At 40.6% G+C, this 26979-nt stretch overlaps 2 protein-coding genes across 2 annotated transcripts; both read left to right on the top strand.

The window, feature by feature from the left end:
- Positions 1–656: 656 nt before the first annotated feature.
- LOC306705057 (sodium/hydrogen exchanger 6-like) lies at positions 657–10939 on the top strand. Its single transcript, XM_079171719.1, has 16 exons — positions 657–967; positions 1704–1903; positions 2151–2228; positions 2465–2541; positions 2682–2794; positions 2927–3032; positions 5000–5141; positions 5510–5615; positions 5831–5919; positions 6160–6273; positions 6676–6787; positions 7312–7465; positions 7557–7587; positions 7712–7800; positions 8053–8158; positions 8472–10939. Exons 1-16 carry the CDS (start codon positions 691–693, stop codon positions 8778–8780), a joined length of 2103 nt encoding a protein of 700 aa, XP_079027845.1. The 5' UTR covers positions 657–690; the 3' UTR covers positions 8781–10939.
- A 691-nt stretch (positions 10940–11630) lies between these two features.
- Positions 11631–23439, top strand: LOC306705487 (four and a half LIM domains protein 1-like). The gene is made up of 6 exons (XM_079172258.1): positions 11631–11746; positions 20672–20852; positions 20941–21115; positions 21308–21477; positions 21593–21779; positions 22294–23439. The coding sequence occupies exons 2-6, from the start codon at positions 20697–20699 to the stop codon at positions 22443–22445; spliced, it is 840 nt and encodes a 279-aa protein (XP_079028384.1). The 5' UTR covers positions 11631–11746; positions 20672–20696; the 3' UTR covers positions 22446–23439.
- The last annotated feature ends 3540 nt before the right edge of the window (positions 23440–26979 follow it).

The raw sequence follows: 26979 nt of genomic DNA, 5'->3' as shown, positions 1-26979 counted from the left end.
GTGTGATGATTAGGCGATTAGACCGATAAGCAAGCTTCCTTCCGTGAATTAATTTCATTACTTTTTCCTGCAGATGTTACGTGCATGGAAACTTTAATGATCAATTGTGGAAGCTTGTTGATGCAGACTTTAAACACGTGAAAATGAAATGTTTCATTTAAGGTTGTCATGATGGACAACCGCCTTGTATTATACACACCATAAAGTTCACCACTGCACTCAGTATGAGTAACAATTACATAGTGTATATTAAAGATACACAAGATATAGGTCTATTATAAATAATTTCACCAAAATCAATTTCAGTTTGTCTTTAATTGTCATTATACTGGTCACATTATTTATTTATTTAATTTGTACCTATTTTGATGCAGTTTAATTATTATTAGTTGTATTGTTTGTCAGTTTGTTTGAGTTCATTTTTTTTATTAATTGTTTCTACTGCATTTCATTGTGCAACGTTAGTCTACCGTGTAATGATAACCAACGTCAAACTGTAAAGAGTGGAAGAGGTCACTGTTTTGTGTCATTAGCTGACTTTTATTTTGAAGAACCGGATGTTACAATGTTTTGATAACGGCTGCGGAAGAAGCTGTCAGTTGGCCGTTTCTCGTCTAAGCAGTAGCTAGTTTCCCATCAACACCCGATACTAATTCAACGGCAAATGTAACCGTTTCACAGAAAGCCACAATGGGATTCACACCGAGAAGCTTTCTTGGTGTCAAACCGTCGAAAGCGCTTCTGTTGTTGCCTTTTCTGTTGACATTAATGCTCGTCGGGAGTCAAGGCGAGAGCAATGCGATGGACAACGTCGCAACAGAGAGGCTGGCTGAGGAGAGCCACCGACAGGACAGTGCCAACCTACTCATATTCATAATGCTCTTAACCCTCACCATCTTAACTATATGGTTGTTCAAACACCGGCGATTTAGGTTCCTGCACGAGACAGGACTCGCCATGATCTATGGTAAGACCTCTGACGTTTATTTCTATCTATCCATAAACGTTAGGTTAGCTAAGTCAGTGTAGCGTCGATGCTAGCTGGCTTTGGTGCCGTTAGCTCCTCAAACTTAACCAGTAAGCTCATTTGACAGCATATTGTTATATTACAAGATACATGGGAGAAGATACCTGGTAAATATGATGTATAAGCACACTGTTGGTGTCGGTTAGCATTTAAGAGGAATATTTTTTGTCCAGTATGTACAGTCCACAACAGTTACACAACTTAAACCATATGAGGATTGTGGAATTGACATTTTGTTGTCTTTTTGTTCGACTTGGTGGTCTGTCACCTCTCTAATTAACTAATTGCTAACGACTACAATTGTTGGGTAATATAAGAGAAGATCCATCCCTTTGCCCAATTAGACATCTGTCATTTTCATCAGGCAGTGAAAAGCTGACTTGGCTGAATAGATACCCTCTTCTTTTCGCAATTAACCAATAATAACCAATAATTACCTTGTGTTATTGTTTGTTTATTGTAAGACCCCGATTCTAATTCAAGTGTTTGGCACAGCCAAATAATTAAAACCTTGTGTTTTTAAATATAACAAGGAATCACACAAGCAACCCCAGTGTCCTCCTGCAAGCAACATTGTAAATACTCCTGTATATAAATAAAGGACATTATTGCTATTGTCATCCTTGGCTAACTGCTTTGCTTCCACTCCCTCTCTCTCTCCTCTTCCTCCCTGAAGGTGTGTTGGTGGGTGTGATCCTGCGTTTTGGCGTCCATGTGCCCCAGAGCATGAGTGACGTGGTCCTCAGTTGTGCTGTCAACGCCAGTCCCGCTACTCTGCTGGTCAACGTCAGCGGGCGATTTTACGAGTACAATCTGAGGGGGGAAGTCAGCCGTGGCAAAGGTCACCAAGTGCAGGACGATGAGATGCTTAGAAAGGCAAGGGGGTGAACAGATGGGAGATTTAGCGGAGGGTGCAAGTGCGAGTTTTTTGTGTGCCCCTCTGGTATGAAAGTACCAGCTGGCAGGTGCCAAATGGGAAAAAAATATGTCTCATAGTGTGTTAAAACAGCCTCTGCAAACTTTGACGTATATCTAAACATAATCTCTGTCTATGAAAATCTTAATTTACTAGTTTGCATACACAAACAGATGAGATTGATTGACAACTTACTCCTGTCTTCAGGTGACTTTTGACCCCGAAGTGTTTTTCAACATTTTGCTGCCTCCCATCATCTTCCACGCCGGTTACAGTCTGAAAAGGGTAAGAGGGTTTGGACTTATGACGCACTAATTATGTAATTTAAAGATTCAGGTTTTTCACAAATTAGATCTTTAGAAGATAAGGTTCATTTTTAATTAATAGGCCTTAATGCACGCTTGCAAACATATTGAGATCCTTTTTTATGATCATTGTGATATTTGTCTGTATGGCCCCAGCCTAACTACTGGTACTGGACAGCCTCTGTTTTAATAAATCGGTGACCTTGTCTGTCCCAGAGACATTTCTTCAGAAACATCGGCTCCATCCTGGCCTATGCTTTCATGGGAACAGTTATCTCCTGCTTTGTTATTGGGTAATGCATTTGTTTATCTCTGAAATACATACATTCAGAGTGACAGATTGAAGATTTTGTCTAATTCTTCTTGAATCGGTTTGTTGAATGGGCAAGCGGAGCCAGTGTCTTGACTTGTACACTTTCTTCTCTCCTCCTAGGCTGATCATGTATGGCGTTGTGTCCTTCATGAAAGTCGTGGGCCAGCTTGGGGGCGATTTTTTCTTTACTGACTGCCTCTTCTTTGGGGCCATCGTTTCAGCAACAGACCCAGGTAGGTAGGGCCGTGTTAGCTTTCGGCTGCGAGGTAGTCTTTCTGTTCGAGGCCTTTCTTGCGCTCCTGTCCTGCTGTACAGTATTTGCGTGTCTTATACTCTGAAGTGTATTTTTCTCCTTTGTGCCTCAGTGACGGTGCTGGCTATCTTCAATGAGCTACAAGTAGATGTGGACCTGTATGCTTTACTTTTTGGCGAGAGTGTCCTCAATGATGCTGTGGCCATCGTACTCTCTTCGTAAGCATTCATTAATTACACACTGCAGATATATATATATACACACACAGCCCACGCAGAAACAACAGAATTGTCCACTTCTATTTCATCAAAGCAACAGTGGTTTCACATGTAAAGATAGTTTGACATTTTTGTAAGTCTCTCTCAAAACGATATGTATATTTCAAGAGTTATTAGTCGCCTGTAAACAAAGTAAAAGACTGGAACTCTGGAGGATATTTATACAGTTTGTTTTGTCTGTCTAGCTTCAGATGAACTTTAAAATGAATTTTTACACAAAACAATGGCTGTAAAATTTGAATTGTGATTTAAAGAAATATTGTCATGGCGAGTATGGACAGGGTCAGTAAATTAGCATCAGCATGTAAGTATTGCTTTGAGATGGACTTAAATGTGAACCTATCCTTTCAATGTCTAGTTCTGTGTTAATGACCTGCACTGTGAGTCTAACTTAGAGGCGACTTCAGCTTTTTGTGTTGTACATTGCATATGAATGGACACTTATCATACTAACATCAGTCCCTGTCATTTCACTGCTTGCCTTCCTTCACCTGTCCGTGTCATTCTCCGCCTACCTGTACGTATGTATGCAGTGTTCTCCTCCGCTGGGAGAAGCAGAGTAGACGGGAGGCTGGAGCTGTGCGCTCCCCAGGTGACGATGGCCCAGTCTGGCCAGAGAGGGAGGAGGAATGGCTGGGAGAAAACCAGACATTCACTCCCCGGTGGGTGGGTGGGTGGGTGGGGGGCTGTTTGAGTGATTGAGTTATAGGGTTAGAACCTGATCATTTCAACTCAGTCGCTGTGATGCATATTTTTTACCTAGAATGTAGCCTTGAACCACCAACCATTAGAATGATCACTGTTCTCCCCTGCTACCCTTTCATATCCATTCTTTGTCTGATTTTTTTATTTTTCTCCTATGCTCTATAGACCCTGCAAATAACCAGACATTTCTTATTTTTTTAAATCAAAGGTTTGGTAAATCAGTGTATAACATGCTTATTACTGGTGAATATTAGTGCCAGTGAGTTACGTTGTTGGTCTTGATGTCATTTGTGCACCACTAGCACCTTAATACACTGTTTGCCAACCCTTTCTATGATGCCTGTGTCTGTTATGCATTAGGAAGATAGTTATAATGCTTTATAATCTGCTTATAGCACTGTATAATTATAGTTATAAGCACTCAAACATATTCATAATGCTTTATAACAATAATCATAACACATTAAAGAGCATTTTATAATGACTTATAAGGTCAGGTATCATAATACTTCTGACACATTTGTAATTGTTATTGTTGTAATACATTATTATCTTTTTATCATACATTGTGATCACTGTTATAATGTCTTCATAAGTTACTCTCAGTGGTCATTGTTTGCTTTATGTAATGTAAACGCTTTGTGTCGTTCTTGAATAGATTTAATGATTCATTTTTTAAAACTTTACTTCACACAAACAATGACCCCTTGAAATGACTTACAATCACATTATAATGCATTATAAGTATGATTATAATGTATTATAAAACGATTAAAGTGAATTCCAACAATAGCGTTTGTTATTAATACTCTTTTTGGATATCAATTGGATATTGGAATGGTCTCGAGAGATCCAAGATCCAGTTTTAATTTAAGCATGCAAGATCCTAACTTCCTCCCATTTTGTGACTGTAAAACCCAACTCCATATGTTTAAAGTCTTTTGTTACCTTTGTTTAAGGGGAAACCAAAATCTCCTAAATTTATGCAAAAATCAGATGAACACCATGCTGTTGATATCAGCCATTATTGGATTTGGGTTGCTGCAGGTTTGATTTAATGCCTGACTTAGTTTGTTTCCTTATGAGAGCATGTGATTAACATGGAACCTGCAGTTCCCCTTTCTGGATTCTTAGTAAGTGCCTATTTCCCTTTTCCACAAAAATGTTTTTATTTGCTTGCACTCTGTCTATCTGCACTCCAGCTCTATCGTGGCGTACCAGCCTGCAGGGGACAACAGCCACAGCTTTGAAGCCATGGCCATGTTGAAATCCTTCGGCGTCTTCCTTGGCGTCTTTAGTGGCTCCTTTGCTCTTGGGGTGGCCACTGGATTCATGACGGCTCTCATATCCTTTCACCTGTTGCTCACCATTACATAATTTATATACACTGGTATGCATGGGCAGATAGGCAGCAACAGAATAACACTAGAGGGTTTAAAACAGAGGTCCTCTTACTCATTTCAGTTGCTGCTGTTTAATCATTATTTGGGCATCTTCAAGTCTTTTTTGACCTGGAACCAGACAAGCTGTTGTGTTTGTCCCAAGAGGAGTAGCCTGAATTGTGTCCTTGCACAAAAAGAGAGAACAATGCTGTCTTACTGATACAGTTTACACGGCACCTTTCTTACCTCATTTCCATTTGTACACTGCAGGTCGACTGTGTAATATGTGCTACCTCTTGTTTTGCTCCTTGACGTTCAGTGTTGCGTCACGTGACCAAGTTCACTAAGCTGAGGGACTTCCCCTTGCTGGAGACGGCGCTCTTCTTCCTCATGTCCTGGAGCACCTTCCTATTGGCGGAAGCCTGCGGGTTCACAGGTACACCCGTGTACACGACACGCGTGCATGCAATTTTAAACTGTGCATTTTGGCATCTTGGAATACATCTCACCATAACCTTTGTTGCTCTGTAGATCCACATTTCATGAAAGTTATGCTGCTCTAAAATGCTTTTGCCTCCCTCCAGTGAAGTATAATTCAATGTCTTCTGAGTCATACTGAAGTGACACCTGTGTATGTTTGTTTTTATTCAGGCGTAGTGGCTGTGCTGTTCTGTGGCATCACTCAGGCTCACTACACCTTCAACAATCTCTCCCCGGACTCTCAGGACAGAACCAAACAGGTGATGTACAATCGCATATCTCTGGTCGCTTTTAATCAATTTATTTAGATGCAAGTCTTCCCTCAATTCTGCTTCCTTCTCGGTTTTTAGTCCTATCATTAAGGATGCTTTCATGCTGCTATTTTTGAGTTTCCCATCTAAAGTAGTAACTCCAAAGTGACGTGAAAGCAATGTGAACGTCTCAGTTTCAGGTATCCGGCAGTTTGTTTGAAATGATCGTTTTTCTCTTCCCCCCATCAGTTGTTTGAGCTGCTGAACTTCCTGGCAGAGAACTTCATCTTCTCCTACATGGGTCTGACTCTCTTCTCCTTCCAGTCACACGTCTTCAACCCTATGTTCATCGTCGGAGCCTTTGTATCCTTTTCTCTGATTGGTGTTAATGCTCCAGAGGCGATTGGTTATCTGGAGATGACTGTTGTTGCACATAACCACTCCCGTAAATGTTTTGACGATGCCATAGTTCTTGTTGTTAAGGATCAGTCACAGAATGTTGTTTCTTACTTTTTTTTATCAAAAATAGACTATTGTAAGCTGGTCCTGTCTGCATCATAATAATAATAATAATAATAGAGTATTCATACAGTATATGTATTTTAAAGAATGATTCAGTGATTGGAGGAGCCCGAGAACAACAGCAACATTTAAAAGACTGATGAGTCAGTTGAAACTGCCATCGACCCACGATTATATTCCATCCCAGCTTGCCCCATCTCTATTACTTTGCAGTGTGTTGTGTCCTTGACCCTCCATGTGAAGGTGGCGGTGTTTCTGGGCAGGGCTGCAAACATCTACCCTTTGTCCTTCCTGCTCAACCTGGGCCGCAAGAACAAAATTGGATCCAACGTTCAGCATGTCATGATGTTTGCAGGTACGGAGCTGTGACAGTAACGTCTCTGATGTCAGCTAAGCAATCATTTTACGTTTCTCAGGCTTGGACCAACATTAATAAACTACTTCACAGCTGGGACCCTGGTTCCATTAAATCAGTGGAAAGGATGATTAAACCCTGTGTGCCTAGATATTGGTGTGTGAAGACAGTCTCGTTCTAGACCAACAACACTCCGACTAGAAGTCCCCTACATGTCTGTGCACATAATTGTTTCCAACACCTGCATCAACATAACTGCGTGGGTGGATCTTGCCAACTGATGTGCAGTAGTTAGGAAATAATGAACCAAAGAACAGCAACATTAAGTTAAATATATGTTGTGGCTTTTCTTGAGTTAATGATAAATGAAAATATTGCTCAACGTCTCTCCCACGCTGTCTTTTTAGTGACACACACACACACACACACACACACACACACACACACACACACACACACACACACACACACACACACAGAGAGTTTCTCGACCTCACACTGTCTTTGTCATCCGTCCCCTCCAGGACTGCGCGGGGCGATGACCTTTGCTCTTTCAATCAGAGACACGGCGACTTACGCCCGCCAGATGATGTTTTCAACTACCCTCCTAATTGTCTTCTTCACTGTCTGGATCTGTGGAGGAGGCACCACGCCCATGCTGTCCGTCATGAGCATACCGTAAGGCTGTGCAGCTGTTTGTATGCATCTGTCTCTCTGTGTGTTTCAACCCATCTATCGAACGTCATTGTGGCTATCTTTTCTCTTTCAGGGTGGGTGTGGACTCTGATCAAGACCACTCTGTAAGTAATTAGAACAGATTAAAGTCTCTTGTTTTTGAAAATATTTATTTTTTTGGTTGCTTTGTCAAGTTGATATCCCTAAATATAAGTCGAAATGTTTAAAACTAAATATTTTTCTGAACAGAATTCAGCGGTGTTGGATGGGTCCCAGCGGAGGAACACCAAACATGAGAGCGCCTGGCCCTTCAGGATCTGGTACAACTTTGACCACAAGTATCCTTTCAGCCATGGATCACCTGTGTAAGGTCCTCCCTTCAGAAATGTGGATGCTCGATTCAGCTTAGAACACCAGAGGGTGCTCTTTCCAAACTGTAAGAAATATACACCAGCAACTTCTTTCCGGACAGGAGGGGGTTCACAGATAAGGCGCTCATGATGGTTAGATTGTTGGCCAATTAAATAGTTTAATTGAAAGTAAGTGTTGTAAAAACTGTTAATAATCCTTGACAAAAGTTTGTTCTCCAGCTACCTGAAGCCCCTCCTGACCCATAGCGGCCCTCCTCTCACTGCTACGCTGCCTGCTTGTTGTGGACCGCTGGCACGATGCCTCACCAGCCCACAGGCCTATGAGGTGTGGACACACAGCATAATGTAGTACAGTTAAGGTGGCTCTAGTTCAAATACGTGGATATTTACTGATTTAATAGTGTCATTTGACTTTTGGTTTCTTCATTAATTGTAAAGAAAACACAAAAGAATGAACTTTGAAACACAGTTATTAGTCTGTCCGTGTATTTAAAGACGAGTGTATCGCTGTAGTTTGAAGTTGCAGTTTTTCAAGGTCTTCTCTCCTACTCCTGTGATTGTATTCATCCTCTTCTTTCTACTCCCTCGCTTTTCTCGCGTTACAAACATTTTTTCCATTCCCCTTTTACAATCTCCAGAACGAAGGCCAGCTCTTCGACGATGACTCCGACTTCATCCTGAATGATGCCAGCGTGAGCTCCATGTACGCCGACATCACCGTCAGCATGGACGCATCCGGCCGCACCATCAACCGCTCGTCCGGCGCAAGGGGCGGCCCGTCTGACGATGGTCTGGACCACGAGCTGGCCTTTGCGGAACACGAAGTGGCCATCAGGGGCACCCGCCTGGTCCTGCCCATGGATGACCCAGTGGAGCCCCCGACCACTGTCACCCTGCCCCCGCCTCCCTCCCCGCCACGCTCCGAAACTCGCAGGCACAGACTGTAAGACGGTTTACCCCATCAGGATGCAGCTTGTTGTTTTCAGCTTTGTGACTAACTTGAGGAGCGCTTGATTTCATTAATTTTGGCGGATTACTGTACCGGTAATCTTGAACGTGAATGCACTACATGTAAGATACTGTTTATCAAGTGCACCTCAAGTCTAAAGGTTACTTAAAAGAAATAGGGCTGTTGTATTTGCTCCTACGTTTGTACTACTTTGGTGATATGCCAGTGCTTTTATGCTCTATAAGAGCCCCAACTCCCTTTGACTTTATGGGGAGACCCCTAAATGTTACATATGCAGTTTACCCTTTTCTTTGTGGTGAAGTTGCTCCAGACAACAGGACCCGTGCGTGTCTCGCTTCCTACAAGTATTTGTAAGATGACCTAGAGTCTCATTTAGCACATTTTACCGGCACTCTAAAACTCTGCTCTAGTACCACTTACTAACATTCAGTGGTGTCGAAGAATATTTACACTACAGCCTCATTACTAATGCTTCTCATCTATCCACAGACTGATTAGTATCCGGTGAGTTTGTCTCCCTCTCAAAGTTCATATGTGGAGAAGGTTCAGAGGTGGAACTGGGGATTGTGGGTAGCCGAGGTGGGAGCTTCTAGACGACGACAATGACGTCTGTGATGGAAGCAGAATTAGCAGTTTTTAATTTTTTTACATTTTTTTTATATGTGCTACAAGATTGTAAGAAGATACCATTCGGCTCTTAAATCTTAAATTTGAGCACTGCCTGCGTCTTTTCTTTTTGATCAGTCTTTTCACTTATTCATTTATTTATTTAACAACCAATTATTTATTTATATAATGATTTATTTATTATTTATTTATTGTTTTGTGACATTAATGATTATCTTGCCCTGTTCGAAAATAGGGCTGCTCGTTGGGGAAAGGCTGTTTTTTTCCCCTTTTTCCTAACAAAGCACTACAACTCTTCCCACTCACGGTACATTGTTCAGTAGGGAAGTCATGAGGGAGGTGGAGATTCATCCCAGGAGTGTGTTCTTTACCATGTGTGTCCATGTTAAACCATCTCCTTCCTGTTCTGTAGCAGACCCTTCTACTTTATTTGAAACTAGAGCTTCCCTGCGTGTGTATTTTCATCAGTTTGTGTGTGGCTGATGTCAGAATGAAATCAAATCTACTAATGTGGTAATCAGGGCTAATGTCCGTTTCTGGGTTTTCTGTCTTCATCTGATTTCATCTTCTTTAAAAAAAAAACAAGGTAACTGACGTTTTCTTTGAGATGTCGTATAATCAAAGATGACTGAGTGCTGGATGAACTGTTTTAACTTAAAGTGCCTATTCAGAAATTCAATTACTTCATGTAAATTTGTACATATTTTGATTTGCTGATGTGCAGTAATATTATCTTTCTTGGTTTTTATATGACACAAACCCCTTTGACTGATGTTGAATATTGTGCTCCCAGTATAATTAGGCAATTAGGTGAAGAGTGCACACTAAAACATTGTACTTTTATTAATGGGAAATACGTATCACTAATATTTATTGAATAGAACAATTCTGTGAAATGTGTAGTAAATATCACATTTACTTAATCAAAAAGTGAAACTATTGGGGGATGTATTTGAATGCAACCAGAAGCCTCATGTTCTAAGGTCAGGGGAAAGACAGGAGGACACCGGTGACTTTTTCCCAATGCAGTATTGGTCTTTATATTCTGTTCCCACCTCAGTGAGGGATATTTTGCACTGAGGCATAGTTAACCCTTGTTTGTGCTGTTTTCTGCTGAGTGATTTTAATGACTGAAGTAGGAATTAATACCTGATAAAAATCCCATTTTCAATTGTTCAAATGTGCGTTTTACTGTGTCAGGCTGCACATGAGTTGTCTTTTTGATCTAAATGTTATTCTTAATAAGATTCTGCATAATTATCCAGAGGACGAGGGAATTTACATTATTTCTATTAGTAAGGTACCTTTTGATTTGTTGTTTTAAATGTTATTGAACCATAAAAACATACTATGTTTATATGGTAATTTTAAACCACACCTATAATTAAAAATCTGAAAATGTTTACGTTTCAACTGTCTGTAGAAATGGTTAAAGACAGTCGTATTTGTGAAAAGTACACCTGCAAAGTCTAAACGTGAATGTTTTTTTTAAATGTGAACCTTTGGGGGGGGGGGGGGGGGGGGGTTAATCTTTGATTGAAAAGATTGTTCCCTGTGTATTCCTGATTAAATAACAGTGTCTCAGTCTAACATCTGCAAGTGTAGCCTACCTGAAGATAATAAAAACGATTCTTGCAAATGTCAACTCTCTGCTCCTTCAGATTATGCAGTAGGTTGTACCCTGCAGGATGTTGTTCTATATCATGAGGCTATTAAGGCTTAAATTATCTCACTTTTTACATCTCTTCAATCATTCAGTCTTTAAAAAAAATACTTTTCGTATTGATACTCAAGTACAATGTTCTCCTTTGATTCATTAATGAAGAGCCGTAATGACAATTGAGCAAACGTCATCCGCTGATGAAGACTGAGATGCAATTAAAGCCCCGGAAAGAAAAGTTAGTAAGGGGACATTGAGTTAATTTTTTTTTTGCAGGCATATTTCCAAGGCCAAAGGCTTTACCTCAAATTATGCTGGCAACATATATTAACTAAATTGCTGGTAACCCTGACATTATTACACACTAATGTAACGAGGCTACTGCCTTTTCAGCGCGTTTGTTCGTTTTCTCAAAAAGCTGGTGTGTGAACGTCACATTGACTTTTATTTTGATGACTCGAGCAGATACTCTTAATTTGAAGGTACAACATACCATTTCCCGTCTTGGTTTGTTCTCCGTCCAGCTTGACGCAGCCGCAGATGGCAGTACTTATTCGCGTGAGGAGGGTCTTGGGTTAAAGCAGACACCCGCTGCCTCCACACGGGTCCGAGAGACGCCGCTCCTCCACGCCGCCGCAGACGTCACCCTGAACCCGGTAAGCTGACTGACGAGCAGCGCAGTTTATTTACTCTCTTCTGAAACTTGTTCTCAGATAAACCAGTTAGTCTGCTGCAGCGCTGCTTTGCATTTTGCACTTTCAGCATGTAGGTGATGGAGTTGTTGCCAACACGCGAGCCGCACTTCCACTGCCCTTTATTAGTACATTGTTAATATGTGACCGTTATGAAGTTATTGATGTTAATGTCTGATCACATTTACAGTATGTCCCGCTAACAAAAGTACAGTATTCTGGCGTGTAACTCTCTTCATCTCTCACACATTTCTATGATTTCGTACACATTTCAATTGCAGCATTTTTTATGTCCAGAGAGGAAACAAGACCCTGAAGTCTGTCTGGGGCGTTGGCTGTCTGTCTGTCTCTGTACATGTGTGTGCGCGCGTGTGTGTGTGTCTCTGTGTGAGGGAAAGACAGCTACGGTTACATGCTGACTTGTGAAAGCGTGGGCTGCTCCTGAAATCTGTTTCCAGTTAAGAAGTCTCCTTTTTTCGCTCAGTGTGATGGAACCGCTGAGGCTAAAAAAAATGCATCAAAGAGGTCAATTAAAATTCCTATAGGCTACTGCTATTTTTCATTGTCCTGTGTGTGTGTGTGTGTGTGTGTGTGTGTGTGTGTGTGTGTGTGTTTGTGTGCGTTTATATCCATGCAAGTGATGCATTTGGCTTCAGTGATGGCTCTACCAGATACTCTGCAAGTAAAGTAAATTCAGGATCCATACGTGAGACAGAACTATTTTCTCGTTCACGTACAGATCACTACAGCAGATTGTGTGACTGTACATTTATTGTAAAAAAAGGAAGATAATTTGTCTCTTAAATGACCCCAAACGAACAAGACTGAAAGAGGAAGGAGACGTTTTCCAGTAAGATTGCAGAAGGAAACTTCATGTCACAGATGTTGCAACTGGGGTAAACGTTTGGATATATAGGCTAAATGTTGCTGATTTTTACAGTCATATGGAAGTACTTGCAGTGTTACAGTAATTTCCAACAGCATGCACTGTCACGCATGCATAAACTCACAGACAGTAAGTAAACCAAGACCCATATGTGTGGCTGACCCTTCGCTGCCTGACACACGCACACACACACACACACACACACACACCGGAGTTTTTCTTCAGTGTGTCTTAAAGCCGGTGCCTGCATGTTTAAGAAATTACCATGAGCTCAGTCCCATAAAATACATCACAGGGCTCGTAAAGCTTTATGCAATATGTCTGACTTCATGTCATGGTAACTCCCTGTTGTGTTTTTCCTGTAGTGACTTAAGTAGGATAGAATGTAAATGGGATGCAGACGCTACGTCTTTCTTCACATTTATCCCCGATGGTAAACACCGTGTTTTTAATAGAGGCTTTTTAATGGAGTTCAGCGGTTTTAGTGCTCCGACAGCTTGAAGGTTAAATAGGTTTTCACTGGTTATCTTGACAGGGTGTTATCTTTTACCTGCGGCCACTAAAGCCCGTTGTCACGTGTTTGATATATATCAGTGTTTGCCAAACTGACAGGAAAAAAAGCTTTTTGTGCTATTTTGTGGAAGAAGGCAAAGCTTTCGATACCGAAGGCGCCAAGGACGACTACGAGAAAACGGGCAGCAGCTGCCCGACCAATTAAATGGGTCACGATATGTTAAGATATTTGGAAAATGGTTTGTTGTTTTGGGAGATAAAAACGATTATTTTAGTTATTTGAGAGGATTGATGCCACTCTTATATCTGCCCTAATACGTGAGATATCTTATAAATCTATTTCATCCGTACAGAAGTGTAGAAATGTCTTTTTCTTGGCCTGGAGCAGTGACTTCCTGTATCGTGCCAGGCAACCAGCGGCGACCGGTAAAACCACAACCTTTACACTTTAGTTTTTGTACGGATTGAGCAAACAAGATATAACATGTTTATGAGCTTTAGAGCTGGCACTGTAGGCACATGTTGTTACCTTTCGACTGTTCCGTTTCAATGCTAAGCTAAGCTAATGGCTTGAGGACGGTATCCATCTTGTCATCTTAACTCTCGACAAGAAACATATTTCCTGCCATAACACACTGTGTACTCGTATGAATAGCGACAGATGGGGGAGCATTTTAAAGGAGTGGAGAAGCTTAAACACAGATGTTTCCTAATCTTGAATGTTTTGGGGTTCAGTCACCAGATCTCAAGCTGAACATCTATGGGAGACTTTGGAGCTACACGTTAAGACACCACTCTCCTCCACCGTCATCGAAACACCGAATGAGTGAATATCTTCTGTGAGAAGGCAGTCTATAGTTGTAGAGTTGAGGCTTGTAAAAGCAGAAATATTGACGTTGTACTGAGACACTCGACTACGTTGGTCTTTCCTTTACTCTGGCACCCGTCTGTGAGTCCGTTCAGCCTCGTGGTTTAACGGTTAAATTGATGGTACATGATCTAATGCTGGGTCTCCCGAATGAACGTGTGTGTATATTATTTCTAAATCGTCGTGTTTGGCTTTCGTTGAGTTCAAGTAAGGGTTTCGTGTGGTCTCTGATTTTTAGGGTTAGAATCTGGGAGGATGGTTAGAAACTGAGATTTGCAGGGATTTTATTGGTTGGAGATTTATTGAAGGGAGACTTTGGAAGCATGAACAAGCCTTCAAGACAGCACCGAGGGCTCAAATGTCCCATTAGATCATTTTAGCATTAAATGTAGCATTCAATTTAGCTTTGGACCTTCAGTATTGCTCCAACAGGACTGATGAGGAGCCAATGTGGGGAGCGGTCCCTCACACACACACACACACACACACACACACACACACACACACACACACACACGTACACAGAAAATGTCATAGATATTATTGGAAATGGAAATTGGTCATACATTGCTGCTGCTGAGGGGTCCTGTTTTGTCAGCTGCTCTGTTCTGAAAGACGTCTCAGTTACTGAATCAAGGCAAGAGCAGAATGTGAGCGCAGAAACAGACGGAGTGTTTAACTCCGATGAAGAGAGATTGAAGTACAGACCAGCAGCTTCTGGTGAAACCATCCTGTGTCCGTCCCGTTCGTAGTGGGACATGCTGCTGCGTTTCTTCAGGTCCCAGATCTGTTGTATTGGCTGTATTCCACTGTCTGGAATGTGCCTCACCGGAGCCAAAGAAAACGATTATCTTCCTTTGTAGGCTGATGGGGAGTACAAATGTTTATCTGAACTCGCTGCTCAGTTTCAAATACTGATATTGTGTGTTTATTTTTGAGATGGCACGACTGGAACAGAGGGTGGGAATGCTCCTCGTGTGATGCCGGGCCATAATGGGAGATGCGGTGGTCTTTAAAGCTGCTCTTATCAATAAACTTGTTTTATTACTTATTGAATTATTACTCCACCTGTGCATTTCCTTCACTTTGATCTCTTCCTGTTCTACAATCGATACATTTTTGTAAGATAGTTAAACATTGCTGCAGATTTCTGACTCATTCTGAAAGACAAACAAGTAAAATGTGTATTTATAGCTGCAGCAATAATGCACTAAAGGTATAAAGTGGCCCCAATTCAGTTTTTATTTGGCTTGCTTTGTGAGACAAAAACAAATAGCCTAATAGTGCGTTCACTGTTCACTGCTAATGTTTTGGTTCTCTTTAAGTGTAAGCTCTTAAAGCAACAGGATTTCTCAAGGTAATAATTTAAGACAGTGTTAAGTTACAACCACAAACAAATGTATAATTTCTTTCACAACAGGACATTTAAAAATGAGTGACCCTTTTTGAACCAACGTGTTTTATTTATTCCTAATTTAGAATCTACATTACAGTTATAATATAAGGAAATGTAAATAAAGAGAAGACAAGTTGACGAGACAAGAGATTTTCTACCGACTGCCACACAAGTCAGAGATCACCTGCAGCACACAATGAATGTAACATAAGTTCAGACGGATGTGAATCTGTAGGCATTAATGAGATGTTAATGTGAACAGCCAGTACATTAGAGACGTGTGTGTGTGTGTGTGTGTGTGTGGGGCTGGATTGTGCCAACTTCACCGTTCTGTTGGAGACTTCCTGTTTCTCAGTTTTCCGCTACATTCTTCAGCGATAAGCTCATGCTAACACACACACACACACACACACATACACACTCCAAAAAATACACAGCATTTTATTTTAGTTTGTCTGGTCATGTTTGTCCTGTCTCTCTCTCTCTCTCTCTCTCTCTCTCTCTCTCTCTCTCTGTTACTTTATTTTGACTTCTTTTTGTCTTTGTCTTCCCCGTGTGTGTTATGAACTGCGTGCGAGATTTTCCTGCCGTCCACATGGCATGATGTCACCTCTCTGTGTTTTATTTTTACACCACAGACCTCCAACCGCAGCTCTAACTGAGAGCTTAACGGAGGTGTGACAGAGCGAGCAAAGATGGCAGGAAAAGGAGCAATAAGTGAAGAATTCAAAACTAGATCACTGGTGGTTTTAAAGACTTTTAAATCAAGTAGCGGCAGACTGCATGACTCTACACACACACACACACACACACACACACACATTTAAATTGTCAATCCCACACACACACGTAATATATTTATCCGTGACTGAAAATAGTGTCCAACAAATGCACATAATACTCTTTTTTGAGTTGATTTGACAAAAAGTTAATTATTATACATAACAGCAGTCTTACCCTTTAACCATAATCACTGGAGGCCTCACCTCAACCCTGAAGTGAACCAAAAGCCAAGTCTGAACTATATAAATTAATGTTTAACCTTATGGGATCCAGGTTTCGAGTCCCCATTATGCCACTTTATGTCCCACGATATGATTAATGCAAACACGTGGTCGTCCTTGGCCTTCCACTGCGTGACACGGCTTGGTTTCCCGTGTTTCTTTTGGCGATTAAACAGAGAGTTTTGTATTGGCAGCTCGGATACTAGAAAATGATGTATACGTTCCTTCATGCCATGACACAGCGAGAACATTTATTGCAGGAAAAACAAAGCAAAGACATGCAGAGACACCGTCCTCGGAGGCGTCTGACGTCAGTGAAACCTGAGTTCTTTTAGTGTGTGTGGATACTGGCTCGCTTCCTGTCGGCCATTGTTCGCCTCCCATCAGATAACATTTTCATGATGCTGGTAGCCAAGTGGTATTATTGCCTTCTCCACAGCCTCTGAGAGCCACGTAGTACGGCATAGCTGTGGGCTACTCACGCTGTGTCACACACCAAGTTTTCCAGTGCATTTTGGAGGAAGAATAAGAAGGCGAGGGAGAGAAAATGACACATTAATTCATTGTTATCAGTTTAAGGTGAGGCAGGAAGTGAAGATAACAGGTGAGTACTACACCTTAGCTGTGGCTGGCTGGACTTGCTGTGGAGATGGATGAGTAGCCTCTCCCAGTCAACAAATAAAGCAGCCGCTGGTTTTCTATTAATAAGTAATGAAGTAACAGCTCACTGAAAGGAAGATTTATGTCCACTCAGCATGATGTCCGTGTCAGTTTGTAGCTTTATTGTCTGTTGAGGAGACAAGACCACAAAAGAAGTTATTTAATCAACTTCTTTAACGGGAGCACCTTTGACCTCACATAGCTCTGTCAGACAGTGTCTGGGTCACACAATCACGTATGTTGTGCCATCTGTCACTGGGAGGAAGTTGTTACCTCCCTGACCGCATGCATGCGTATACGTTTTTTGTTTTTTCTTTGCATATTTCTTTGATTCAGTCATTTGATTGGGCTGGAGAATTTAAGTCTCATGTGATGCTGTAAGTTATCTTTTAGAGGATTTTACAACACCAACCCGTAGAAACCCACATGTTCTTTTTTTTTGGGGGGGGGGGGGGTCCTAACAGTATATGCTTATAAGTTTATATCATCTGAAAGTTTGGAACCGGAAAATTAATTTGAGATGCAGCTCCGCAGCGTGTGTCAAGGTGTTGTAGTCATAAACATAAACTGTAAGAAGGTCATAAATCAGAATACCACATTAAGATGAGGAATGCTGTTAGACATTTGGAGATTTCTGCAAGAATTACATTTATCGACGATTCAAACCCTCTTATTGTCAATACATGTAGTCCAGCCGTACACCCTCTAGATGTCCCAGGTCTCTAGTTTGTGGTTGTGAAGTTTCATGTGGCTGAGATTTTCCTTGAGGTCACAACAGGTCGTTTTATACAGCGATGTCATCGGTAAAGTCATCTGATGAGGAAGGGTCAGCATGTGCCAGGCCTAATAGTCAGTGAAGAGAAAAATGGGAAGAAAACCTTGTGAGTCTCAGCACTAACTAATTAAAAAAACACATAGTTTAACTACAGAAATTCTATTTTTAGCCACGCTAGCTGCGTGGCTCTAGAAATGACAATGTCTGCCGGTCCTACACTTCCAGACTCAAATATCTCAACTATTGATTGCCATGAAATGTTGCTCCATTTACTGGTTGTACTGCCATGAAGTCTGGTAGACACATCAACGTCCTCCTCAGGATGAATTGTAACAGCTTTAACTGATCCACTGACTTTTCATTTATCATCTGGTCAACATTTAAACGTGTCCAGTACTTTCAGTACTTTGATTAATATTCACAGAGCTGCAAAACCGACGACGTTTCTTACCCTCAGCGAAAGCTAACAGGCTCAACGTGATCATGCTCAGTTTCAGCATGTTAGTATTGTTTTCCTTTGTTGACGTTAGCGTTCTGCTAAAAGCAACGCCAAGTGCCGCCACACAGAGCCAGCATGGACTGGCTTGGTCTTGTTGTAAATAAGATTGATGTTTCTCATCTGGGTTTATTGCAAAACCAATTTGCAGTATTTCTTCTTGATTTAAAAACTACAGGAAAACAGCCCTTAAGACATTGGATATTGGCTGAGCAGACAGTGTGTTGGATAACAGCTGTTCAGAGTCCAAAAAAAGGAGAGACTGCTGGGACAAATATAAAAAGGTCATGACTCTAATTTCAGTAACCCGCCATCATCATCTTTACTCAGACTTCTCCTCAAAAAACAAAGCTATTTTTAACCTAAAACCTTTACATAACAAATTATAGTTTTTAAAATAAGACGTTTCAGTGGTGGGATGTTAAAACACGAGCAACTTGTAGGACAAGTCCTTGACCTATAGATCATGTTGGACTCTATCCACCCGTGACTGATCAAGACCACCAGAATGAGCATCGCCATCAACTCGCCCATATCTGTCGGCCCTCAGCTACAGAAAGGAATCGTGCATCTGTGACTTTCTGCTGAGAGTTTAAGTGAAGTCACAGGAAAAGGGAGGATTTGAGTGGATGTGTACGCAGCCTATAAACTCGTGGTAACATCGGTCTTGTGCCAAAACCAGAACTTCCTCATGAATCTGTGCTGACATGCCGCTCCAACCGGGAGGGTGAACGTTATAGTTTGTGGTTTTGTTGGTCTACAAGGGAGTGGTCCGCGAAAAAAGTGTGTGTGTGTGTGTAAATTGTCAAAGAGTTGTCAACGTTCCACATCTTGCCACATTAGTCATACCAGGCATTCCTTCATGTGTTCACCTCTCTCACACACACACACACACACACACAGTTTTTTGCAGCAGTTTAGGAGAATTCCTCGCGGTCAGCCAGCATGAACTTGATGTGGGAAATAATTGAGTGAACCGTCTTCAGCCATCTCTTCCTCCACATTCTGTGCGTTTGTGTTGCTGTGATTTTGCCGTCGTGTTACCATCAGAAATCCAGACCCTGTAATCAGAGCGCTTTTGGTGATCAACGTGGTGATTTTGGTTCTATGTTTAGGAAGTTTATGAGTGTTTTATTTTAGGGAGAGTGGCTTTTGGAATATATCGTGTGAGACAAATCAGTTGGACAACGATGCTGAAGACGTGCTGTAGTTAGAATGTAGTAATCAGGTGCAGTTCAGTTTTGGAACTTAATTTGATTTGAAGGTGGAAAACAATGAGCATTCAGAGCCTTTGCTTCAGTAAAACTACCAACAACACAGTAGAAATATGCTCCATTACAAGTTACAAGTCATATAAGCAACATGTACCAAAGGTACCGTACTCATTATACAGAAAAATGTCCAATGTGATATTATTGTCTATTATATTGTTGAAACAATATTGATACATTTATTTGTAAGCAGTATTTTAATGTGGTAGTTTGTTGAGGTGAAGGTAATTACAGAAACTTTATACACTGTTAGGTAGTTTAATTTAGAACAACGCAACATATTGAATGAGTTTATCATTTGTTTTTATAAAAAACTTAAATCTGAAACTGAATAAAGTAAAATGTGCAATTTATGTAAATGTGCAGGTTATGGGAAATAGCGTACAATAAAAGTAGTAGTTGTATGTGATAGTTGTCATTTTTTTTTAAATGCAAAACATAACGCTCATAATCAGACATTCAGGACTTTCACTTGCAGACGTGAGGTTTGGTAACTCGGCCCTTTAACGAGTCAACTTGCAGCACTGAGAGCAAACGAGTTACTTTGAGTTTGTGAAATGACAGAATCTGAAGTAAGATTTGAAATGACATCATCAGATTACAGGATTCAAACTTGTGTTGTTTGCCCGCTTCTCAAATCCGCCATTGAGCTTTGTTGTCCAAGTTATCAGTTATGATTAGTTTTTTTTCAAATCATTGATGAGATGTATGAGTGAGGAGGATCACATCACACAAACACACACAGGTGGACACACAGAAACACAGATATGTACGCCTGGTTGCTTTGCTTTTACACAAAACAAATATTTCAATGGCACAGTTCAGTGTGTCAGAATGGGGAATGAAAAGCATCTAATCAGCAAAATGCAGCAGTAAATATCAAGCGTTAATGGATCAACAGCGCCTCTCTGTGGTGGTGTTAAGTAGCCTTCTTAAAATGCTTTGTTGTGGGAAAGATGTGAAACTTTTTGGATTTGGTTGGACAATCTAATAAAGATTGCCTTGCTTTATTTGTTATAGCTGCGAGTCTCCCTTCAGAGTGACGATGGCTGAGAGCCCGCAGTGTTTCTACTGCCGAGAGGACCTCGGGGGGAAGAGGTTCGTCCGCAACGAAGGCAGACCAGTGTGCGTCCGCTGCCACACCAAGTTCTGCGCCAACTCCTGCGCCGAGTGCCATCGACCCATCCCTGTGGAGTCAAAGGTGTGTGTGTGTGTGTGTGTGTGTGTGTGTTATCAGCTTTATTTCCCCCTTTATTTCTCCCTCTCATTAAACTTCCTTCCTCCATCAGGAGCTCAGTCATAAGGGCCGGTACTGGCATGAGGAGTGTTTCCGTTGCACAAAGTGTTACAAGCCTCTGGCCAAGGAGCCCTTCAGCACCAAAGACGACCGTATCATGTGTGGGAAGTGCTGCTCCAGGGAGGATGCTCCACGCTGCCACGGCTGCTACAAAGCCATACCGGCTGGTAAGACCGATGCTCTGCAAACCTTGATTTTTGTACCGTTAGCAGAACAAGCACTGTGCTGGAGGAGTTTTGAGGAAGCTGGCCAATTGGAAAAGTAACTTTTTCTTCCAACAAACAACAAAGACGCAGATTGTACTCGCTCACTGCCTGTTTGTCTGCAGTAGCATCAACTCCTTCTCTCATGTTCTGCAGGTACAGAGAGTGTGGAGTACAAAGGGAACTCGTGGCACGACGAATGCTTCACCTGTTTCAACTGTAAACGACCAATAGGATCGCTGAGTTTCCTCTCCAAAGGAAGTGACGTTTACTGCAGCCCCTGCCATGACAAGAAGTTCGCCAAACACTGCGTCTGCTGCAAAAAGGTCATTCTTCTCAAACAGGAAACAGACCTTCATGGTTCTTCCTAAAAGCAACAGGAACAACAACAATATTAATCACTATTCATACGTTTAGCTCCTCTCTTCCATCTGTCTCCAGGCTATAACCTCTGGAGGAGTGAACTACCAGGACGAGCCGTGGCACAGCCACTGTTTTGTGTGCAGCTCCTGCTCGAAACCTCTGGCAGGGTCCAGTTTCACCAAGCACGAGGACCAGGTCTTCTGTGTCGACTGCTACAAGACCTCCGTGGCAAAGAAATGCAGCGGCTGCCAAAACCCCATCACAGGTCAATTTCAAATTTAAATTTAACTGAAGATTCTGTTCACAAAAAAAGTGCAGATGAAAGCCGTCATGAGGCAAAATACAGCGGCTTTGATCTGCAGATTTTGTGAACTTTTTGTGATCTTTATTTACTGAGGCAGGTCAGAGACTTTTTTCATGAATTTATCTGTGCACTGTCTCTAAATTGTAGCCCATAAAAAATGTGTGAGACTACAATTCCAATAGATTTTTAGTTTAGGGTCATATGTTCACGTGGCTTAAGTGTTTTGCACAAAGACTTAATGATATGATGTGAGACAGTCCAGCCTCACAGAGTCTGGAACGAATTTGGAAAGTCTTTGTCATGGTGAATACATTCGTTTAACTTCCATTAACAAGTAAGGCACAATCAGAGATGGACATGTTCATATCAGGATAGGTGCACCTGAATAAAAAGACCCATCCCTCAAATATTATATCGGATAGAATCAAATTAAATGGGTGGAATACGTTCAAACTGTCCTCTTCTCTCCTCTCAGGGTTTGGTAAAGGAGTGAACGTGGTGAAATACGAGGGCAGCTCCTGGCATGAATACTGCTTCAACTGTAAGAAATGCTCCCTCAGTCTGTCCAACAAGCGTTTCGTAGCCAAGGGAAAAGACATCCTCTGCTCCGACTGTGGCAACAAGTAGAGCTGGAGAGCTTGGTCATTTTTTAAACAGTGGTTTATATCATCATTATGTTTTTTGTTTCTTTTTTTTTACATCAAGGTCAGAGTCTTCATTTCAATGTTATCTTAATTACTAAAGGGACTTTTTTGGGGAGATTACCCACAAAGTGATAAAAACATTGTGTCCAAAATGTTATTTGTGTCCACAGTTGATCATTTGCTTTGATGCTAACACTAAAACATACACGGTGATGGTAATGACCAGCTTTGTCCTAATAGTACTCAAAGGATAAAAAGTATGTAGCTAAGTGTGGTGTCCTGTTGGATGCTTGTATTACATACAATATAATACTAAAAAACACATATAAAAACAAAGCATAAACAAGATGTTTTGAACTGCTAGGAACACATTTTCTTCTTTAGAGGGGAAGTGAACAAGATCAGCCACCTACAGCTAAAATGAATGAGCAGCAGATGAATGCATTGCATACCTGAAATACTAAACGTATGTAATGATGCTGCATATGAGTCTGAAAGTCAAATGAAACATTTTTATTTTGAAAAGGTCACGTTTTCCTTCGCAACACAGATTTATTTTATGAGCTGACCGTTGTGAGAGTCAACGCTGTCATTCCACACAGTGTATGCTAATGTGTTAGCATAAAGCAAGAATCATGTGTTTTTAAAAGTCATTCAATTGTATTTGTTCATCTTTTAGCTATAAAACAGCTTATGTTAATGGCCTGATGTCTACTTGTTTTTTTCTGTTTGAAGGGTGATACTTTCTTATGACCAAATACGATAAATGGTGTTTGCTTTTTTAGTAATCAAAATAATATTATATTTTTAATTGCTCAGTCATTTCGCTTAATGTATGTTTTGAGTAAATAAAGTTGTTTGCACTTTTTTAAACCATTCTCCCTTCAAGAAAAGGGGAAATTTAAATATGAGATTGGAATATATTCAATATACACCTTGATGTGTTGCCAAAATGAAATAAACATTATAGAAACTGAGTATTGCATTTGTTTTTATTGATTTAAAATGTACTTTAAGGGTATGTGTTGACATGCAACACATTGCTAAATGCTTTGCGCATTATTTGTTAGTTAGAATTATATAAGATATAATTCTAAAACCATTATATAAGATATATTATATTATATAAGATATCATTCTAAATGGGACAAGACCATTTATATGAAGCTGTATATATGAAATGGGAACTGGCAACTCGGTCTGTGTATGTTTTGATAGTTTGTTTTATCGTTAGGGTTTTATAAATAAACTGCATTAAATACATCTGTATCAATAGCCGAGATAATTGACAAAGACAAATGTAAATATAACTAAATCTATGGTTTAACCACTGCCTCTCCTTATAGTCTGTGCTCTGCATTCACTCAAGCAACAGTAAGCAATACGGTGAGAAAATACACATCAGTGCTAACAGCAACAACTCTACGCACACACAAATGACATTAAACTAGGCTTATTTTCTTGCTGTGTAAATGGATAAATAAATATTAAACCGCCTCAACTACTGCACTAACATACTCCCATCAGCCCAGGTTTATTTATTTATATTCATTAATGTATTGTCTTCTAATGTTACCCTGGTATGTACGTATGCACGTGCTTGGATCAGACTGTATATTAGAATTTCTTGATTTCGCTCATTCTACTGCCTTGACATTTATTTTGAAATAATCTTACTTCCGGGTTACCTGTATTACTTTACGTCTATCTTCAAAAGAAAAAAACAAAAGAGAGATTTACAAGAACTCCAATGTGCTCGTTATTTGAGTTTGGTTCTCTCGTTTTTGGATTCCAGACAACAACGTGTGTGGTTTAAAACTGGAAATGAAAGAAGGATGGACTTCGTTGGGTCGGAGTACGGGCACATCTTCATCTGCAACGCACGTTTCACTGAACACTGTTTCACAAAAAATGCAACGTCAGTGGAAACGGTGAGTTGAGCTCTGTGACATTTGCTCTAAATTATTTAAGGCTCGAGACTCTGTTGGACTTGTCACACAGGTTCTGACTAGATATGTGTGATTCCAGTGATTATCAAATAATACAAATATAGGCAATTCTTTATTGCAAAGGCTTAATTCTTAAAAAATAAACTTCTGTGTTTAAAACAACATTTTCTTATCAACAATATGCATCCAGTGTGTAACTCCCTGGGTGTAATCAAAATGTCCTATTTTCATTTAATTGTGTGCTCATTGAGTGTCATGTGAGACTGAACCTCAACCCCCATTTGTACTACTCCACAGATGATTCCAGCTTTAGTGCTGCAGCACTTTGATTTTACTTTTGTCTTAAACATTTTTATTATTATCCTAAGTTTGATTTCATCAGGCTGGGGTTGATCGCCCATGCCTCGCATGTCAGTGTGTTTAGAGGAGCACAGCTGAAAGTAATACTGAGTGAGCCTACCCTGGGTAAATAATCCTGTACAAAAATAGTGTTGTGATCTTGGATGTTCCACTTCTCCACAATAAAGTGAGCTACAGGATAGATTGATTTAATGTTCCCATCTCCTGTAAATAAAGTTTATGTGACTGTCCTCTGTTGCAGCTCATGAATGCATTGAAGGTCCTCTTCCTTTTGGAGTCAGACCTTTCTTATCCACCAGAATGCTCGTCTTCTGCCCACCAGCTGCTAGAAATGCAGTGGATTTGAGTGAAGACATGAGAGCCGGCAGTCCAGGTAGGTCTTGTTTCAATTACAATCCAACCACAATAGCAAATTACAAACATTTATGTGGTGAATATCTACTTTACAGGCCACTATTGCACACTGATGGATCTTCAGTGGCAACAGCAGCTGCACAATAACTTGTATGCTGTATCAAAAACATTTATTAAATGTACAGTGTCTTCTCTTATAACTTCTCTGCTTGTGTTTTTCAGCTTGCAGCTCATTAATACTTTTGACATTTCAGCTAAGAGGCCAAACCAATGGCGCCCCCCCCTGGTAGTGGATAGGAACAACATATGGATGCATTTAACAAATGGGTCAATGCTGATTTGAAAATTGCATTGAGACTATTATTGAGTTAACTGAAACCAAGCTACAGACTGCACATCTGCAAGTCTGCACGCACACCTACAAATCTCTGCACTCAAATATTCAGTTACATTTGCAAAACTCAATACACGCAAACAACTGGTAACACATTTGTAAATCTCAGGAAACATGTAAAGATAAGGTATTTATTTTTGTGATGTACAGTTATAGATTATTACTTTGATTTTATGAAGCTAAATCCTTGTAATATGATACCAGGACATGGACCTCTAGTTGGCCACGAGGCAACAGTGCTGTGCTGTGACAGTGGCATGCATTGCGTACCTAGAATGCTTAAAGTAGATCTAATGATCCTCGTATAGAGCAACACCGTGCATGTTCATGTGTTAGCATTAAGCGGTTGTTATGTGAGCTTTATAAAGTGATTTAGCTTGACATGTGCAGGAGTGTTTCCAGGAAGCAGTTTGTGTTTGTCAAAGCTATGATGTCTTTATGAGAGTCAATTACTTTTTTTTTAATCTTTAACTGACTGTTAAGATGATATTCAACATGTACATACCCCCCCCCCCCTCCCTCTCTCACTCTCACCAATCACAGCAAGAAAACACCTTTCTCTGCTCAACGCTCGGTTCTACCCTCCATGTTTGCAGAGACAGGTTTGTGGTTCATCTCATGCTCTGTCCACTTTGAAGTTGTTTGCAGTATTGCTGGTATTGAAAGTCTGCTCCAGGTTTGACCTCTTTAGAGATCTCCTTTTGGAATATTTCATTCATGCAGGTAAGCACTTACTCGAGTCTTTCAAGGCATTAACAGAACTTGGACTTTAAGATCAGCGTTAGCAAATTCTCAGGGGATTAAAACTTGAAATCATCATTCTTAAAGAATCAATTCATTTATTAATGAGAATGTTGTATTACATGTCTATAGTTTATTTTACATAATATTTACTGTAGAACTTGCTTTATTCAGTTAACGCCCCAAAAATAAAATGAATTAAACTTACTCCGTTTCAGAGTTGTGATGATTTGTCTTCAAAATATCCTGCACGTGTTGATCCCTCTGTCTCTGTTGAGCAGTCCAACCACCATGGAGCGAGGTACGTAAAGTCACAATGAATTCCATAATTCATAGTCATGGTTAGACAAGAATAAGACAATAATGATGGAAGCCGATTTCTCATCCTCCGCTCAGGGTTTATCTTTTAGACTACAACACGTGCATCTGTGAGAAAGTCACTGTTCAGTGTAAATATGTCAGGAATACCTAAAACAAACACAGTTTACAATAGTTAAACACTACACGGCTATGCACTTACATATATGATCTCTCTTAGTTATAGATGATCGGTCTAAAGCTTGAAGCCCATAGAAGTTCAAGCAAATATCAAACATTTGTTGTTTACTGTTTGATAATTGTATATTAAATATCTGTGCATGATGTATATAGTTTATATGATCAGACAAAACAAGCAATTGGAAGATGTCAGTGGGCTCTGTAAAATGTGGGTTTTCTGA

This window comes from Pholis gunnellus, assembly GCF_910591455.1.
Source record: "Pholis gunnellus genome assembly, chromosome: 13".
NCBI lineage: Eukaryota > Metazoa > Chordata > Actinopteri > Perciformes > Pholidae > Pholis > Pholis gunnellus.
Note: the sequence above shows the minus strand (reverse complement) of the source record. Positions and strands in the feature narration are given on the sequence as shown.